The sequence below is a fragment of the Nelusetta ayraudi genome, unplaced genomic scaffold (genome assembly GCF_046127955.1).
Source record: "Nelusetta ayraudi isolate G7.1 ecotype Tasmania unplaced genomic scaffold, CSIRO-AGI_Nayr_v1 ptg000021l, whole genome shotgun sequence".
Lineage (NCBI taxonomy): Eukaryota > Metazoa > Chordata > Actinopteri > Tetraodontiformes > Monacanthidae > Nelusetta > Nelusetta ayraudi.
This window is the reverse complement of record NW_027466071.1, coordinates 3,310,248-3,329,402: the sequence shown is the minus strand read 5'-3', so window position 1 is coordinate 3,329,402 and position 19,155 is coordinate 3,310,248. Positions and strand designations below refer to the sequence as shown.

The following is a 19,155-nucleotide window of genomic DNA, read 5'->3' as shown; positions in this document are numbered from 1 at the left end:
GGGGGGGGGGGGAACAGTTGGAGGCTATTTTAGGAACAGCTACACCCACCCCCTTGAACACACACACATACTCACACACACACACACACACACACACACACTCACACACACACACTGTAGCTGGGTGTCGTTCTTGTCACTTTTTGGTACTTTCCCCTCTCTCCTGAATCCCTGTCACACAAACAAACACTGTGCTTTCTACTTTTTGGGTTTCTAGTCGTGTTGCAGTCAAGACAGCACCAACCGAGACCAAGATATGATCAAGACCAGAGAGTATCGAGATCCAGACCAGCTCAAGACATTTGCGGTTGGAGACCAAGACCAGACCAAGACTTTATAATCAAAGGAAAATGACAACAAAAACAGAAAAAATGACTTGTATCTTTTTTTAAATTCCAGTTTGCTGCTAAATGGAACAGCAACATCTCTTTTCAGCAAGGTGTCTTTTGATAATTTTATTGAACATGTTGCTGCTTTGCCAACTATTTTGAACCACTTTAAAAAAAAAAAAAAAAAAAAAAAACGTTGCTTCGTCAAATCAAACAATAAATGAACTAGGAATCAGGGGGCAGGGCAAAAACAAGGCTGGATTCTTTTCTGTTATTATCGTGTTATTACAGTGTTGGCTGAGTCTTGACTGGTCTGGATCAAAAACCCCGACTCTGTCCGTCCAGTCTGGAGACCAAGACCAAGACCAACCTCCAGGACTACAACACCAGCTTCTAGTATCTCTTCAAATGAAAGAAAGACGCAGAGCCTTGACGGATGAACACGGCTACCGAAAAGTCTTCCGTGTGGTCTGAACACACGGAAGACTGGAGGAAAGTGACATCACACAAGCAGCAGATTGAAACACAAAAAAAGAATAGAGGAGAAGAAATGTTGTTGCGAGTGTCAATCTGATCGCTGGGGAGTAAAAAAAAAAAAAAAAACAAAGAGAGAAAACACGTCCACACATGCACAAACATATTGCATCTGCGACGCAATTGCCGGCAGTTGCGACAGTGTGAGGCAGCAGGAGGGAGAAGAGCGACGATGATGATGATGATGCTGATGATGATGGCGACGGTAAAAGTATTTCCTGGATGGGAGAGGGATTTCATCAGTGAAATAACAGCGCATGGTTCAATAATGTGTCAAAAGCTGAGAGCAGATACAGTCAGAAGACTGACACTTATCCTTTGTCTTCATCTCTTTCCTCTTTCCTGCTGGAAATCTGCGCATGAATACGACAAAATGACACAATTACAGCGAGCGGCTTTCAAAGGCAGCGCCGCCTCAGTTCATTCATTCTCCTCTGTGAATCCCCCCCCCCCCCCCCAAAAAAAAAAAACATCAGTCTTCCTCTAGGAGGCCACTTTATGCAAACGCTTGTTGGGTCTTTTTTTTTTTTTTTTTTTGGAATGTAATGTACAAAAATAATAATAATGATGAATGAATAAATAAGAAAGTTGACAGACTGGGGATTCTCAACACCAACATTAACTTCATATAAATGTGTTGACTCATTTGCATTAATCGTGTTCGTTACAACACATGGAGGAGGCATGTGGAGATATGTTATTTTGTGTATATGTATATATGTATATATGTATACATATAAAAGCACATATATATGTATATGTGCTTTTGTGTATGTGTGTGTGTGTGTCAGTCACTCTTCACCATTGTAACATTGTATTCCAGTTCATTGTAAAACTACCCAAACAAAACTAAACGCAAACTGGCCGCAAGATTTATTCACAGCACTGAAATTTATTCCACAAAAATAAAAAAAAATAAAAAACGCCAGTCCACTTTCTATCACGTCTAGGGAATAAATATAATAAGAGGCCAACATTTCATCCAGAAATATATATATATTAAAACTGCCCACAAAGCCGCACCCTAATCGAAACAACTCTGCCACCCACAAGCGCTGGTGTGCGATTGATTGCTCCGTATGTCGTAATGTTGCATAATAATGATACATTATTATTGACAACTTGTCCACAGTGCATCAGTCCACAGTCAATGGGCAAATCTGGCAAAAATGCTGAACAATCCCATAAAGACTACTGCAGTGTGACTGACAGCTCTGCAAAATTTACTTTATTCAGTGTTTTTCCAAGATAAAGTGGGCGAGTGGTGGTTAATAGGTGGCTCCAGTTTTCCTGAAGTGAGCGCCGGTGTTCAACATGTGGCTCTGGGACCCTGACCCAGACCATATTAGACTGGCCCGGGCTGAACTTGGAACTTGAACGCAGAGGTGGGCTGAACTTGGTGAACCGGCCGCTGAGCCTCGCTGCTCAATTTGGGCGGCCACTTCCTGATGAGGAACTAGAACGTGTGTCCTGAGCCTGCGCCAGTTGAGAACCAGTGGACCGCAGCCCTGCCCCGACATTCCCAGCATGGCTGCAGCGGTGACATCAGCAGACAGATTTACCCCGACGGCCGGGAGTCAGCGGGCCGCTGCCGCGCTCACCGTGTTTGAAGCAATAAAGCGACAACAAAGAGAGGATGAGCTCGTCTATCATCCAGCAGATTCACAAGATACGCTGTGTATTCACACCGCATGTGCAATAAGCTCATTGTACATTTTTCTGGGGTCGAAAGTTTTGTTTTTTTTTGGTCATATTATGCACGAGAGTGCAATTGTGAGCACGTTTGTGCGATGTTGTGCGCACGACGTGCACGTGGACGTACTTTGTGTTGGCAGCGGTGGCGGCGGCCCAGGACATTCTCCATGCAGCTGTTACAAAAAACGCCCGCAGCCACATGCTAAGAATGGCTGGGAGGCCAGAGTGTACACACACACACACACACACGCACGCACGCACACACACACACATACACACACACTCACACTCAGTGGTGGCATCACTATAATCACGTCCAACAGTCTTTCTATGGCAAGGTCAGGTTATAGAGGAGGCCCTGCAGGCAAATGCATTATGAATATGACGGCGATGGGGGAGCGCAAGCAGCGGGAAGAATAAAAGGAAAGGAGGAATAAAAAAAGAAAAAGACAGAAAGAAAGAAAGAAAGAAAGGAGCAAAGAAAGAAAGAAGAAAGAAAGAAGAAAAGAAAGAAAGAAAGAATGAAAGAAAGAAAAAAGAAAGAATGAAAGAAAGAATGAAAGAAAGAAAGAAAAAGAAAGAAAGAAAGAAAGAAAGAAAGAAAGAAAGAAAGAAAGAAAGCAGACAGAGCTGATGGAAGGAGAAAGAAGGCTGCAGGTGTGATTCCTCCATCGCAGACATCTTGCGCTCACATCTCAGACCACCATTTAAATCAATTAGAACTCATGCGATGGGGTCTGCTGGGCCAGGTGCAGCCCCTTGTCTAAATGTGAAGCTACTTGCATCTTTTAAAAAAGATGCAAGTATAGGAAGAAATGTGCTAAAAAAACAAAAACAAAAAACACTATCCACAATTTGTTTTGGGCAATATTCGTATGTTCCAGAATTCAGCAATAACCAAATATTGAGGGCTATTTGGCTCAGTGGGCAGGAGGAGTTCATAGGTGAGACGCAATGGTTCTCAAGTGTGAAGACAGTGCACTTCTTCCAACGGATAAACTGATCTCCGAGATCTCTTGACGGACCGCCTGTGTTGTAATACACCTAGTCCGCCGCTAGATGGAGGTCGCCACCCAAAAAGGAAAACGCAGACGCGGTTTATCCGTTTTCTCCTTTGACGCGGCAGTCGCCGTTCAAAGTGAATCAATCGAAGCTAAACAGAAAAAAAATAGAAGAAAAAAACGATGCTTGTCATACCGATTAATATCGATTAACTCATTCACCCGGCTCTTTGTTATGGCTCCAAATAGTTTTGGTTTTAACATGAGGCCAGAGTGAAGACACCGGGGAAAAGAAGAAACCACTGTGATTAAGTTTCAAACGGCACACTTCTCTGTCTGAGTGGTGTCAGGTCACAAATAATATTCTGGGATATATTTTTGAATTAGTTTGAGTTAATTCCAAATACACTATACAGTGATTTACTGTACATATGCTATAATGTCATTAGTCGTTGTGTCTGCAGGTTTATATTATTATTATTATTATTATTATTATTATTATTATTATTATTATTATTATTATTATTATTATTATTAATAATATTATTATTATTATTATTATTATTTCTGTTGTCTTTTTCAGGGAGGGGCATCTTGTCATGCCCTGGCTCACCACTAGAGGGAACCACAGGCACATTTACTGGAAACCTCGAGTCAGTTGAGCGTCCCGCTTCTCTCTGACTAAGCATCGCGGTGTTTGTACCTCCTTTCTCAACGCTGTGGTCACGCTTTGATTGAGATTAAGAACCAAACCAAGCAAAATAAACAAGCGCAGAGTAATTAGGTCAGAAAGGAAAGGGCAAAAACAATGAGTATTAACTTGCTATTGCAACTAATAGAATGCAATGCAATGAATGCTGTGCAAATCCATTTTTCATATTTTTTTATTTTATCTTTATAATTCAATTTTAACTTGAAAGCTGTTTTCTTGATTGTCTCTACAAATAAATAACGCTGCCTAGAATAGAATATTGCTCTTTGACTGCTAAGCCTTTTAAATACACATTAAATAAATCTGACCAAATCAATAGAAATACAAATAGCACAAACAACAGATTTTCAAAGCAAACTATGCAGTTTATCTTACAATCATAGAGCAGCTGATGTTAGAGTCAGATAAAATTATTCAAGGTCATTATTCACTGGTCTCACTTTGTTCAGTCTTTGTTCTTTGGATATTTAAAAAAAAAAAAACAACATGTTTGATTTCATTGATATTTTTTCATGGCAGATGGACTCCAGTGAACTTCCTGAAAATCATTGTGGGTTGTTTTATGTCTTGAACGGAAGGATAACAACAACTTTGTCCACGTCTGCGCACACGCATGCAGTACGTCAAACATGCAGCGTCACATTGTAAAGTGGCACAGAGCCAGTCTGCATGCCACGTGAGGAAAAGCACGTCACAGTTGGAGTTAATGCACCTGACAAAGGAGACCAGGGAGAGCCTGGAAGTGGACTTGATACTGGTTAGTCCGGTGCCAGGTCACCCGCCAGCACTTCAGATGTCTGATTGGACCGTGGACAATAGCTCAAAAACAAACAACAGGCACACGTGCATCTGCTCGGGGCACTGGGTGACTCAGGTCCAACCCGGACTGACTGACGGACTGATGGGAAATACCAATTACTGTGCCGAGAACCAACAAGGCCGGGAGAAGAGAAAGCATCCAGGAAAGGCAACAACGCAGTCACATACACAACATCACTACAAAGCAGTTCACGTGGAACAAATATCTGTGTGAAATGAACACGTGAGGTGTTCAGACGGCAGAGCAGCAACTGCTGTTGCATCGGAGAAATTCAAGAAATCATCTTTGAAACTCTTATTTTGCTAATTGTTGCTCAATCCCCTCATAGAAACATGTCACGGTGTATAGTGTGTGTGTCATAAAGGCAGCCGTAATGTCTGCAGTATTTTGAAATGATGTATTTCATAATGGAGTCTGTAAATTAGAGCTGACAGATGGCAGGATTGAAAGAAAGAAGGAAAAGAAAATTGAAACTAAATTGTCAATATCAAACTCAAAATTAAATATTTATATTAAACTGTATACGATGACTAGCTTTTCTTTCTTTACATTACATGATCTTCATACCTCCACAAAGGGGGGAGGGGCAAAGGTTTTGACGGGTGGGGCCACAATGGGCTCTAAAATGTGCCAGAGTGGGGTAGCGGAGCAGCAGCAGATGGATGGAGTGTTTTGGTGAGCCGCCTCATAGGAGGAGAAAATATACCGTGGGCCCCGAGCACCACCAGGGTATGCCAGCTCTTTATTGAAATGACTCTGAAAACACTGGGAACATGGATGAACTGCAGCTGTTTGATGACTGACCGACGACTAACATCATCTCTTGTAGTTCGGCAGGCCCGGATTAAAAATCTTGCCGAGTTTGGTTCACTTGTGCTCACCTTCAGCTGCACCAGGTGGACATCCACGTGTCTGCTTTCGCTGTCCTGGCTCACAGAGTGTGTGAGCTGCGTGACTCTGTCGCTGGTCGCTCTCAGCCACTTCTCAATCTCGGGGAGGTGGAGGACGACCTTCCAGTCGGCTCCGGTGTGCAGAGGCGGAGGCTTCTTGGGCCTGAAACGAGGAGAAGTGACCTTCAGATGAGAAGCACGGCGCACTTCTGCTACGGTCACTTCAAGAGTGTCAAATGCAAGCGTTTCAGTTTGTCCTGTAGTGTTCCACCCACTGGTAAAATGGAAAATCAAAGTTGTGTGCCGTAATAGCAGTGAGTTTATGTTGAAAGTGGTTCTAAAACGTCTGGTATCAAAAAAGGTATCGTTCCGAAGAACGGGTATCGAAACCAAGGAATCCAAATTGGCAATGTGGGAAAACATTTTGAATGACAGCCAATAATAGCAGTTACAGATTTAATCAATCTCCAGCCATCGCTTCATAAACTAAATGGTCTGGAGTTCATATGATTTATAGATTATTTTGATTTCTTTTTTTCACAGATGTTTCATATACATACATGTACAAATGGTATCGGTGTTGTGGTATCGGCACGTATAAATACCAGTAGAGTACTCAACTCCTGTATCGGTACCGATACCTGATACTGGTATCGCTATCGATACCTGATGCTGGTATCAGTACCGATACCTGATGCTGGTATCGGTATCGGTGCATCCTGAATTCTGACTGTCACGATACCTCATTGAAGGTTCTCGATGAGGAATTCCGCCAGCGAGGCTCCCCCTGCTGGAGCCGGGTGGGGAGACGCCGCCATCCTGAGACTGGTCCATGCAGAGTGGGCCGGAGGTGACGGCGGCAGAGGGGTTGGAAGCGTCAGGGTCCACGGTCGGGGTCACGGGGGTCACAGAGGTGATCATTGGAGACGGTGGCTCGGGCGCCACGGGTGACAGGACGGCGATGCTCATTGTTGTGAGGGAGGCGGACGTTCCAAATGTTGGCGAAGGAGCCTCAGTGAGGTCAACTGGAAAGAGGAAAAACACCAAGACGATGTGTTTCAGTCATCACTTATTACCGAATTAAAAACATTTGGTAAAACAGTATCTGCAGGTTCCGTAAGGAAGCAGTGTAAAAAAGAACGCTGGGAAAACACGTCAGCACCCGCATCATTAATGAGTCACAGCGCGACTTGATTCATAAATGCCAGAGGCAGATCAAATATCTTCCATCTATTCAATGTGACAAATTCTATCAACAAGAACAAGAATTAGGCAATAAATTCAATTTTGACCTTTGGGGCTAATATCTGTCGTCGCTCCAGTGCCCCACTTAAAAGCACCCGCGTGAATCAAACTGCCATTTTTAATATTGATGGATGGATCAGCTTTTCACTGTTCCCCCCCCATCCTCCCTAACAGCACACAACAACAACAACAACAACAACAACAACACGGTTAGCAAAAGAATATTTTCACTCCAGTCGATGACTACAAGGCCTGGCAGTACAACACCTTTAAAGCAGTGGTTCTTACTGCACAGCAGATTTACCCCCGCCAATAAAAAAATAGTGGCCCACATTCTATCTTGTCTAGTAGAGCAATCATTGAAATGACTCAATTCAATTGTGTGTCCCCGTTGAGAAGCACTGCTTTAAAATGTGGAAGTACTGCGATCTGACCAGCCATTCAAAGTGAAGTAAACAACATGAACAGCGCACTAACAACCTCACGGGATTGAACATGTGTTCCTTCAATCTCACCGTGCTACCCCAGGGTCGTCAAGCGTCTTCTCATCTCCACATTCACCAGAGTGCTGAGAAAGTACTGCAAACCACCACAATAAAACAACAGCAGCAAACCTTTTCAGATAAACTCTTTATAGAAAATAGCTCTGCGCTATCAATTTGCTTCCACTTCTGACAGCATTCGCAAAATCAAGCCCTGTGTCTTTTCTGTCATTCTACTCAGAGTACATTAAAATTAAATCTGAATGTCTTTTAGCGGTGAATGAAGATAAAGATGTGTTGTCTAAGCTGAGAGCATGGTTGTTTTTTTTAATGACGAGGTTCAGGTGGAGAAAATGTGGAAACTTGTTTTTTTCATGAGAAGCCAAGAATGGGTGGAGCTACTTGAACTGCAGGAGCATGATGAGAAAACAATGGCTTTAAAAAAACAAGCTTCACCCTTCACCTGAATCATTTGGACACAAAAACAACTTCCAGGGGGAGGGCGGGGCCACTGGCAGCATTCTTAAGTCTGGCAATGTGAGCAAGACAGTCAGTTGGCTCTCAGACAGAGAAGTTGCCCATTGCGGTGCGACTTCAGTGTGACTTTTGAGAGACTTTTCGAGACTTTTGAAAGAGACCATGGGGTCAAGACTGGAGGAGGCCCTCCGCTGTTCGGTCTGCCGGGACATCTTCCAGGAGCCCGTCTTCCTGACGTGCCGCCACAGCTTCTGCAAGTGCTGTCTCCAGGAATGGTGGTCGCGAAACCGGAGACCCGAGTGTCCGCTCTGCAGGACCATATCTCCAGAGTGGGATCCGCCGCTCAACATGCCGCTCAAGAGCGTCTGCGAGGCTTTTTCCCAGCAGAGGGCGGAGTGTCAGTCGGACAGCAGGCCGGACTCGCAGACGCCGGTCACCCCCGGTGCAGCGCCGCGGCCCCACCGCCAGGTCCTGAGGGTGATCTACGCACACTTAAAGGACGAACTGGAGCTCTTTGGCGACGTCAAAGGTAACCAACTACCCCAGAACTACCGCATTCCCGGACCTGGCAGCAGTAGGCTAACCGTGTCCTCTGTCTCTAACTGTGTTGTCAATGTATGTGATCTTGTGTTGGGGTGCAAAAGGAGAAGAAAAAAGATCTACATATGGTACGATATGTTTACAAATGTTATATTTCATATGTTTAGCAATTAGAAAAATGTACTCCAAAAACAAAGGTAACTACGCCGAAGTGGCCACCGACATCGAGGTCCAGGCGAGGGTCACGGAGAGGCGGATCGAGGACGTCTTCGCCGCGCTCAAGAAGATGCTCAAGAGGGAAAGGCTGGCGAGAATCAACGCCGTGAGGGAGGAGAAGGAGAAGAAGCGGCAGAGGATGAAGCGGCTGATGGAGATCCTGAAAGACGACATCGAGGGTCTTTCCCAGAAGGCGCCGCAGGATCTGCCCTTCTGGCAGGGCTACCGGAAGGCTGGGAGGAAAGTCCCGGCCCACCTGCCCGAGCTGCCGCAGCTGCTGGCGGGAGGCCTGATAGACGTGGACCAACACCTGAGCAACCTGCCCTCCAGAGTGCTGGACAGCATGAAGGACCAGCTGACTGCACAGCGGCCCAACACAGAGGCGCCGTCTCAGGGGACCATGTGAGCCGAAGGCCAAAGCTGATTGGCTAATGCCGGTTTTCTGTTCCGTGTTGTGTAAATATATGTCAATATGTATCATATATACTGTGTGGAAATCTTCTTGAACTTCTGCAGTATATTCTTGCTGAAGGAATGACTGCTTTTTGTGCTCGTGAAATGCTTTGTCAATATTTATAATTATTTAACTTAACTGATGTAAATCTACATGCACTGTTGCAGTGCACTCCGTTTTAGAAATGAATACTTTGTGTATTCATGAAATACTTTGTCAGCATTTATAATGTGTGTTAAATGTCTTGAACAGCTGCAGTGAACTCTGTTTTGGAAATAAATCATTTGTCAGCATTTATAATGTGTGTAAATCTTCTGGCAGTGTTGCAGTTTATTCCATTTCACAAACAAATACTTTGTGTATTAATTACTCTGTTTCAGAAATGAATACTTGGTCGACATTGCAAAATTTCAATTGTGTGTAAATGCTCTTGCACTGTTGCAGTGTGCTGTTTTAGAAAGGAATATGTTTGTGTTTTTTTATTGTAATTATGTGAAAGACAAAATAATAAAGAGATGAAAAGACACGTCGGTTGCAACTTCTGTTGTCTTTTAAAAATGTGATGACAAGAGGCTTGAATATACTGAGAAAGACACACAGCTCTTAATGTGCCTGACATCCAAACATAGCGCGATCAAATTTTTTACCACCCAGCGGAGTCTCTTTGACAGGAGGGGGAGACCTGGCGCAGAGGCACGACGACAATTCTCCCTCTCAAAGTTTCCCTCCACTCAATGTCTCTTCTGTCTCTCAGACTGTCACAGCATGATACGGCACAGACACTGTGTGTGTGTGTGTGTGTGTGTGTGTGTGTGTGTGTGTGTGTGTGTGTGTGTGTGTGTGTGTGTGTGTTTCCCCTTCATCCTCGCTGCTCTAAATCCTTTTCAGCACCACATGCAAAGCCTGAAGACAGATAAAATGTTTAATTCGTCTTCTTTTTAAAAAAATATATGGATCCAGTTGTTTGTTCGGGGAGGTTTCAGAGGTCAGTACGTGCAAATAAATGCAATTAACAGCTAGAAAAATCATTTTTTTTGTTATTTAAGTTGTCATAACACCTCTCAGTCTGCTGCGGCTACCATGAGTCAGCACTACTGCACTACTGCAGTGACTCACAGTAACATCAGGGGTGCGCTGTCTGTACTCTTGGCAGCGGAGCCAAATCATTCCTTTAAGTTTATGTTCATTTCTCCCCTTTATTAATTCTAGATTCTGTTCCTGACCATCAAAGTAAAAAGTGTGCAGTCACGCAATGTGTCCGAAATTACACATGTGCACAAAGTGCCCAGTGTGTTGCCTCCGCCTGGGTATTGACCAGCGTTGACTGGTGTGGCGATGAATCTGAGAAAGTGTGTCAGTGGGGCAGCAGCACCGACACCAGTCCAGACCTGCCTGACAGGATTAATGGCGGTGACCCAGTTTAGGCCAGCACCAACTCAGGACAAAGGTGAGAGCGACGCTGTGTCAATACACACACAAGAGATGCCAAACTATAGCCATAGTTTAATCACACGCAACGGAGCCACGTGACAACTGACCATAGCTCTAGAAATAAAGAGAGAAACACCGCTTGGTGAGCCTGAACGATCACTCCCTCATGTGTACAGGTACTACCCGAACAATTAGAATATCAAGTAAAAGCTGTTTTATTTTGGCAATTTAACAGAAAAGATGAAAGCAACACATTTCATTGAGCCATTCCACACAAAATTGACATCTCAAGCAGTTCCTTGTTGTAACTTTAAGATTTTCATAAAGATTTGACTTTATGTAACATTCTAATTTTCTGAGTTTTGGAATTTGAGGGTTTTTTTTTTAAGCTGCAAGACCTGATCAGCAAAATCCAAAGAAATAAAAACTTGAAATATATTGATTTGCATATCATTCCTTTATATAATATGTCACATTCATCTTTTAAGTTGAATTGCAGAAATACAGCAACCTTTTCAGGATATTCTAATTTTCTGGGTAGTACCTGTATACCCGTCTTTCCCACCGAGTTAAAATAACACACCGGATTTATTGTGTTTCGTTCACTTTTGTAAAAAGAAAAAAATAAATACTGTGAGTGGCAAAAATAGACTGTATTATGTTTGAAAGCCAACACTGTATTTTAATGCCATCTCTAAATAAAAAAAGAGTGGAAAACTGTGTCATAGACGGCTGAAGAACTTGCTGTGTCTGTGGATGTTGATCCATGTCCTGTGGTAGCAATCGCTCCCAAATCTAAACCTCGACTCTGGTTTGAAATGTTGGTGAACTTCAGAATTTCTAGATGTTCTTTCGAGTTCTTGTGGTCCTTGAAAGAACTTGAAATAACAAGCAGAACAATATGAGATAGGAAGATTTTTTTGTGTGTGTGTGTCCCAACTCTGTGGAACCAACTGGAAGGGGTGATTCAGATTTTTTGGACATATGTCTTCCTCTACGATGCTGGCGCTGCTTGGCCTGCACCACCGACACTTCTTTGAATAAATCCAACTCCAGCAACTCCAGCAGCCAAAAACTGAAGGAGTGTGTGGTGATCTTTTGGGCATAGTTACATAATTTTCCAGTAGGACAGTGTGTTTTTCCTCAGTGGAGACCAATTTCAACATGTTTCCAGTCCGTCCAGTTTAGCAGAGTCTGCTGGCATTGCTTCACTTTGCTCTGGTTTTAGTTGTGTAACAAACTGCGTCGAAAAAGTAAAGCGAGGAGAGCGATAATATCAGTCCGCCGCTGCCGTAGCCCACTGACCGACCAACTACAGGAAGATTATCTACTGTAACTGCAATGAAACATGTTAAAAATGCTCTCCACCAGTAACAGCATCCAAGAAAATTCAGAGCTGCCAATTGAAGAAACTTTTTAACGTTGGAAAGCTGTAAAATCCGGCTGGAACACCCCAGAAACTCGAGAGCAACGAGCGGGGGATGAGGTCAGCAGGCGGACATCACCGTGACATCAGTGGTCACGTGACTGCAGGGACTGGGTGTGGTGTGCTCGGGGGGAGGGGGTGAGAGGGTGGGAAGGTGGAGAAGTGGAATGACGACGCCGGCGACATCGTCAGAAAACTGGAAGCTGCGAAAGCCGGTGCCATGGCTCCATGAGTCAGATCAGAGTGTGTTTATTAGTAATGATCGCACGACTGATGAGCGATTAGGAAAATATTTCAACAATATAGGTCAACCGATTGCCGGTCATTCCAGGAAGTCACGGTGATGGCGCTCTTTGAGGTAACTGATGAAAATAGCCTTCATTTCACATTGCGTGTAGAGTCGAGTTTCTTACAAGTTTCAGATTTTCACCTCTAACTTCAGTGGAGCAGCCGTGCATGTTTAAATCTATAGAGTTCTGCAACAACAACAACAACAACAACAACAAAAAAACAACTGCATATTTGTCCTCTGTCTGGTAGTGGGATTAATGTTGATTATCTGTCGTCACCAATCTGGGGGAGATGTCTGCTCGGAAATCAGTTCACATACAGCAAGAAAAAGAGTTGACTGGCAGGTCACACAAATGTGCTTTTGGTATGAAAAACTAGTGAAGTTGCTTTACTGAACGCTATTAAAATATACTATACATGTCATATTGTCAAATAAATTCAATTTACAATGATAAATTAAAAGAAGTTATTTCACTAACAATAAATGTCCTCAAAAAATGATTAAAGTCATTCAGTTTGTGCTGCTAAATTTGCATGGGGGCCACTGCATGCTTTCTGGGGACTGTTTCCTCGCAGTCTTAATGTGAACTAAAACAGGTCAAATCAACAAATCAGGAAAAGTGCAACAGATTGTGGGTGCGGTGGCAACGTGTACGTCTGCGTCTGTCTGTTAGTTCAAGTGTCCGCTGGGTTGCCAGGACAGGACAGGACAGGACAGGACAGGACAGGACAGGACAGGACAGGACAGGGAAGGACTTGCAGGGCGTCTCTGAGAGCTTGTGTTTGACTTTCCAACTTTGAGAATTGAAACTAAGCTCTCACTCAGTCTGGATGAAATCTCTCATGTTTGCATCTGGTGAAGGCTGACGAGCGGAGACCGACACCCTGCCAGTGCGGTCGCACAACACACAGGCTGGCACACACAGCGGTGCTACTGGCTCACTGATTTCATTAGGCAGTGTACAGTAAATGGGCCGTTTTCCTGCAGGCGTGCAAGCACGCCGGACACGTGACTTTAACATGCGTGTCTGTTTGCACACACTGCACGTGAGAAATAAGAAAGTGAACTCCTATGTAAAACAACGTGCATTTCTGAACCTATCAAGTAAGGTTGTTTGTCGGATCAATTGTAAGAAGCACCATCGTTGAAACAAGTCATGTTGTCAATGGTGATCTGGTGGGCAGTTGCCGACAAATCAAAATCTGAAAAAAAACAACAATAAAAAAAAAAAAGACAAAGGTGAAACTTGAGCTTGAACTTTCGCGTTTTCCATCGCTTTGTCTTTCATCCGTCCGTCCGTCCGTCTGATCACTTTCAACATGCAACACAGGCCATCTCGTCCGTGACGTCTAATCCTCACTGAGCTCCCGGTTCCAGGCGGCGACTGCTTGTGCAGCGCCACCCTCGAGTCTGACGGCAGAGCGCTCGCACGCCACCTCTCGCTGGCCCGCCAGATTAGAGCGCGGACTTTTACGTAACGCGACAGCTGCTTTATCGAGATGAAGCCGCACGAGTCGGGCCGACGCAGGGGAGACACCGTTCCTGGCGCTTCCAACAAGATGGGCTTTTCTGAGAGCTGCATGAACGTGTGCAGCCTGCAGGGAAGCTTTTATATTACTGTTGTTATGACGGTGATGATTATTTCTTTTTCTTATTATAAACTGCCTTCCCTTCCCTTTTGTCCGCAATGGTGGTGAAATGACACGTGACATTGTTCCTTTAATACATTTGAGGAACAGTTCAACACTGCAACTTCAATTTGCCAATATAATTAGAAGTCCAGTGGTTAAAATGTGGGAATGAAACACAGTATTTATTTTTTTCTTTTTACAAAAGTGAACGAAACACAATAAATCCGGTGTGTTATTTTAACTCGGTGGGAAAGACGGGTATACAGGTACTACCCAGAAAATCTGAATATCCTGAAAAGGTTGTTGTATTTCTGCAATTCAACTTAAAAGGTGAAGTTGACATATTATATAAAGGAATAATATGCAAATCAATATATTTCAAGTTTTTATTTATTTGGATTTTGCTGATCAGCATCTTGCAGCTTAAAAAAAAAACTCAAATTGAAAAATTCAGAAAATTAGAATATTACATAAAGTCAAATCTTTATGAAAATCTGAATCAGCAAAGCTACAACAAGGAACTGCTTGAGATGTCAATTTGCGTGGAATGGCTCAATAACATTTGTTGCTTTCATCTTTTATGTTAAATTGCCAAAAATAAAACAACTTTTACTTGATATTCTAATTGTTCGGGTAGTACTGCATATCAATACATATGTGCATATAAACACATTTAAATTGAATTAAATTAAATGTCCTTTGTTGTCTATATTCATATTACCCATTCATTGGTGCAATTCTTCCAAGTATGTAGCGTGTAAAGGAAATGAATGAAGTTGTTTTTGAGTCGTGCTGGTAACGCCTCACAATGGCTCACTGGGCAGCACACACAGTGAACTGACCGACACTAACAAAGGCCCTCAGCAAAGGGTGTCTCATCCACGTCACAACGTCTCCTGCGCCAGCTTCAAAGACACAGCTCGCTCTGCGTGGGCCACACCCATGGCACATGCAGCCACACGCTGCAGCCGAGGCCGGGGGTGAACCCAGGACTCAGCCAAATAAATCATTCAGAGCCCAGAGCCCAGTGTTTGTATTCATACCAGCCGCAGAAGAAAAGGCTCGGACCTGAACACAGTCCGAGAGGTCAATGAGATTTAAACAAATAAGATAGAAAGATGGAATGCAACAAAGTGCATCAAATCTGTGTGTGTGTGTGTGTGCGTGTGTGTGTGTGTGTGTGTGTGTGTGTGTGTGTGTGTGTGTGTGTGTGTTTGTGTAGGGGGTTAGTAGGGGGGTGTCTCCCAGGGGTGTTCCTGCCCAACCCCAGTATGAATTATGCATGACAGGGAGAAAGATGTGTTGGAGAAGCTGCTGTCGCCGGCCATTAATCTTTGCCTTTCTGTCCATTCTGACTGCAGGAGATTTTTACAATCTGTATTTGTCAAGAAGTCAAGATAAAAAAAAAAAAAGATGGGACTGAATAAATCAAAGAATTCATGAATTCAAACTGATGCTACTTTTAATGAAAACAAAATAACACCAAGAAAATAATACTTTAAAGTGACTAAATGATCAATAATTGTAATAATCAAGTCCAAGGCAATTATTATAACAGTGAACAATATCAATATTACGTCAATTATTCACTCACTTTTAAAATACATGCAGGTTTATCCAGTATATTAAATCTATTTTGAAAAATTGTTCAACTTTCCCGTTTAAAAAGTGTAATTAATAAACAGATGTTTTTTGTTGCTTTAGCGCTGCTTCAGGGAATTTAATTGTGTTTGCACCACTTTTTGCACTCGATTGTTGAAACTTACTGGAGCAAAACATCAGAGTACACCCACTGCAATAAACTAGACCACACCGCTGTTTCACTGCTATCAGCAACGAGACAGACTGATGACAGACGCCACTTCCTGTACTTCTGGATGCCCGCTGAGGCAACTTGCACTGACAAACTGTCTTGGCCGGGTGATTTTCCTCATTAGGCCCACTGAACTCACGCAGTGAGGCTGAGTCACCAGCACCCACCGCTTGCTTCCTTTCGCCTCTCTTTCTGAACGGATGGCTTCAGTGTTTGACATTTACCCCCCACCCCACAATCTCCAGTGCTACTGCAGCGTTGGCTTCACATTCACCAGATTAAATAGGGGAAAATGCCTCTTGGGCCCCATGTGATTGTTTTTATTGGAACGCTTCTGGAATGCTTCTTCCGATTATCCTCACCTATCGACCTCATTTTCACCCCCTTAACATGATCTGAATGTCACCAAATTTGGCAAGCAGGTCAGCACTGGGGAAATCATTATGAAGTCTGAAAATGAAAACTATAGGTCCTCCATAGCATGGAAAAAAAGAACTGGCAAAAACCATTGCAGAGACTAGAATGGCCCTCGTGGCCAATAGGAACATCGTAGAGACGTTGGACCAAAACCCAGGCGTCCATCTGATCCAGATCTACACTGCATAGCCAGGTGCAGAGACTCCATCTTCAACAGGAAAGGCACAATTTCAGCTAATTTCACCAAAGTGGTAATGAATATTTCCGTACGGGGTACACTGACGCCTGACACACTCAAAATCCCCATAGAAACATCACAAAAGTTGAATGTTTTTTTTTTTTTTTTAATGACCATAAAAGGTCCGTTTTGAGTGAATAAATTAAATGTGAGTAACATAAATTCAATAATAAACAATACCTATCATTTTATTTTCCAATCCTCCACATAATTTGCCAGTGTATTGCATTACAAGCTATTAAATAGTCTTAAAAAAAACCTTCAACCATCCAGGTTAAACTCCCACTGTACCAGTATGTGCCACTAGGGCACAATTATAGGTCATACTATGTCACTGTCCTGCAGAACACTGACGTCAGACACAAACGACAACTCACAGTTGCACATTTCAATCGTTAAATGTTGAGAGATGACGAACGGAGCACATGGAAGCTGCTGCGTTGTGCTTTCTGCAGTAAGTCAGGAGCCAGAAGCAGCTGATCCAGGTGGCGCTGCAGTGGGGACAGAGACAGGGTGAACCAGCGGGCGTTGGGATCCCTTTGTCCTTGAAATGTATGATTCTGTCTTTGACTGCCTGTGTTCGGTCCTTCCACTGCATGACAAACAGAGGCAGCGACTCCACAATGGAATCTGGTTTTATACGCAGACAGACGGCACCATGTGCTCGTGTTCCAATTGTGTAAACTGGCATTGTCGAAACAGCAATTAAAGGTCCAGTGTGTAACATTTTTTGGTTTGATTTGTGTATTTTTATATTGGTAAAAGCTTAACATACTGCCCGTACATTCATTAATAAAAGCGTATAAATGCAGTACAATAAAAGCAATTCCCACAGAGCTGTTCTCATATATGTAAGAATATACATACTGTAAGGATGACGCTCCCAGTTAGCTGCCATCTTGCATCATCATATTTCTAAGGAAGCCTGGTGAGGACAATCCAGCTGCCTGACAGCGCCTTTCGTATTTAGGCTGAACGCTGACGTCCTCAAATAAACCAAACAAAGAAGAAGGTGGGCAAGGTGTCCAGGTTTTGGTGCGCAGGCCACCGTAGCTCACGGGCAAATATAAAATCTAACCACTTGATGTCGCTGTTTCTTCATCAACTATTCCACACTTAACCTTTAAAACCACCCTGAGACAACAAGCTTTGAACAAGCCAGGAAAATCACCCGATGTCTAATATTGACACAGCTATTGAGTATCAGTATCTAGCACAAGGGTGGTGTCATTGACAGTGTACTCATCATTTACACCACTTTCAGTTCATGTTTGCTTCAGCTTTGACTCGTTTTAACTCGCGTTTTTGGCCCACATTAAATCAAAACGTGACAAAAAGCAGCACGAGAGGCTGAGAGAAGATCCTGCTGACGAGGTGTTTTTTGAGCCAATACATTAGAAATGAGAACAAAGAGGAAGAGGTGACCGATACAACGCCCGAGCATCACAAATACAAGCAGATAAAGATAGACCCTGGCCAAACCTGCATCAATAATTCATCCTCCACAGGTGCAGTCCCCCTGCCTCTCAGTGACGGCCCAGAGTCAATCATCACAGCGCCACCGAGTGACGTCTCCAAACCTAGCATGCTTCCATCGAGCTGAATCCGGTGCCTGAACGGGATTGATTACGTCTTTGTCTAAACTACACCGCTGTTGGTATTTTTTATTTGGCGATTGTTGGGGTGAATTCAGAGCACCCGGCTCTGGAAGAACAGCGACTGTGCGGTGCCACACCCAGAGGTTCCATCAGATGCTATCGATACAGAGAGCAAGCGGCAGGGCGCAGGGGCAGGGCGGGGAGAAGCAGTAAGCTGAGACCAAGCTAGCAGCCAGGAGAGGAAATGGAAGGTGGATGAGAGGGAAAGACGCCGAGGGTTTCAAGAGGAGAGACAGCAGAGCATGTGTGGAATGCCAGGATGATGCAAGCAGAGAGGGGGGGAAAAAAATACAGAGGCTGTGATGCCAGAGAGGAGGATTGGTGAGTTGTGTTGATCATACAGGATCTCTGTTGCTACCGTATTGTCAGCATTGAATCTGGTGTCACCAGCTGCGTTTCCATCACCCCTAGAATTGCGCGAAACCTGAATATGGCAATAGAAAACTGGTGATGGGAACAGGTAAACTTGGGAAAACCTCTCAACTATGGCTGAAAGGTTTCGACTCTCTCATGAGGAGGTTTTTCACACGGACCCAAATAGAGGAATATCGTAAAAGTGTCATGGAAACATGTCAGCGGACGTGACGTACGGGGTCACGTGACCAGTAAGTAATCAAAGAGAAAAATAGAAGAACCATTCTGGACAACAAACAAACATAAACAAAGAAAAATCAAGCGTAATTCTCGTAAAAAAAAAAAAAATCTCCCGGGACGAGATTTGAGGAGAATTTCGGCGAATGCACTTCACACCATTCAATGGAAAGACCCACAAATCGCAATCGAAACTTTTTGGTTTCCTTTTCCACACTGATGCCCTGTCCCATAGAATGAGCAAGAACTTGTAAGATAGCAAT

At 43.6% G+C, this 19,155-nt stretch overlaps 2 protein-coding genes across 2 annotated transcripts in view; one reads left to right on the top strand and one right to left on the bottom strand.

Annotated features, from left to right (window-relative positions):
- The window catches only part of akap6 (A kinase (PRKA) anchor protein 6), a 166,100-nt gene that overhangs the window by 140,078 nt on the left and 6,867 nt on the right, over nt 1-19,155 (bottom strand). The window contains exons 3-4 of the mRNA XM_076027444.1: nt 6,724-7,006; nt 5,973-6,144 (exon numbers count right to left, since the gene is read on the bottom strand). Of these exons, the coding sequence (XP_075883559.1) occupies nt 5,973-6,144; nt 6,724-6,950 (399 nt within the window). The 5' untranslated portion in view covers nt 6,951-7,006. The remainder of the gene's footprint in view (nt 1-5,972; nt 6,145-6,723; nt 7,007-19,155) is intronic.
- LOC142888960 (E3 ubiquitin-protein ligase TRIM35-like) lies at nt 8,258-9,922 on the top strand. The gene is made up of 2 exons (XM_076027465.1): nt 8,258-8,714; nt 8,923-9,922. The coding sequence occupies exons 1-2, from the start codon at nt 8,348-8,350 to the stop codon at nt 9,345-9,347; spliced, it is 792 nt and encodes a 263-aa protein (XP_075883580.1). The 5' UTR covers nt 8,258-8,347; the 3' UTR covers nt 9,348-9,922.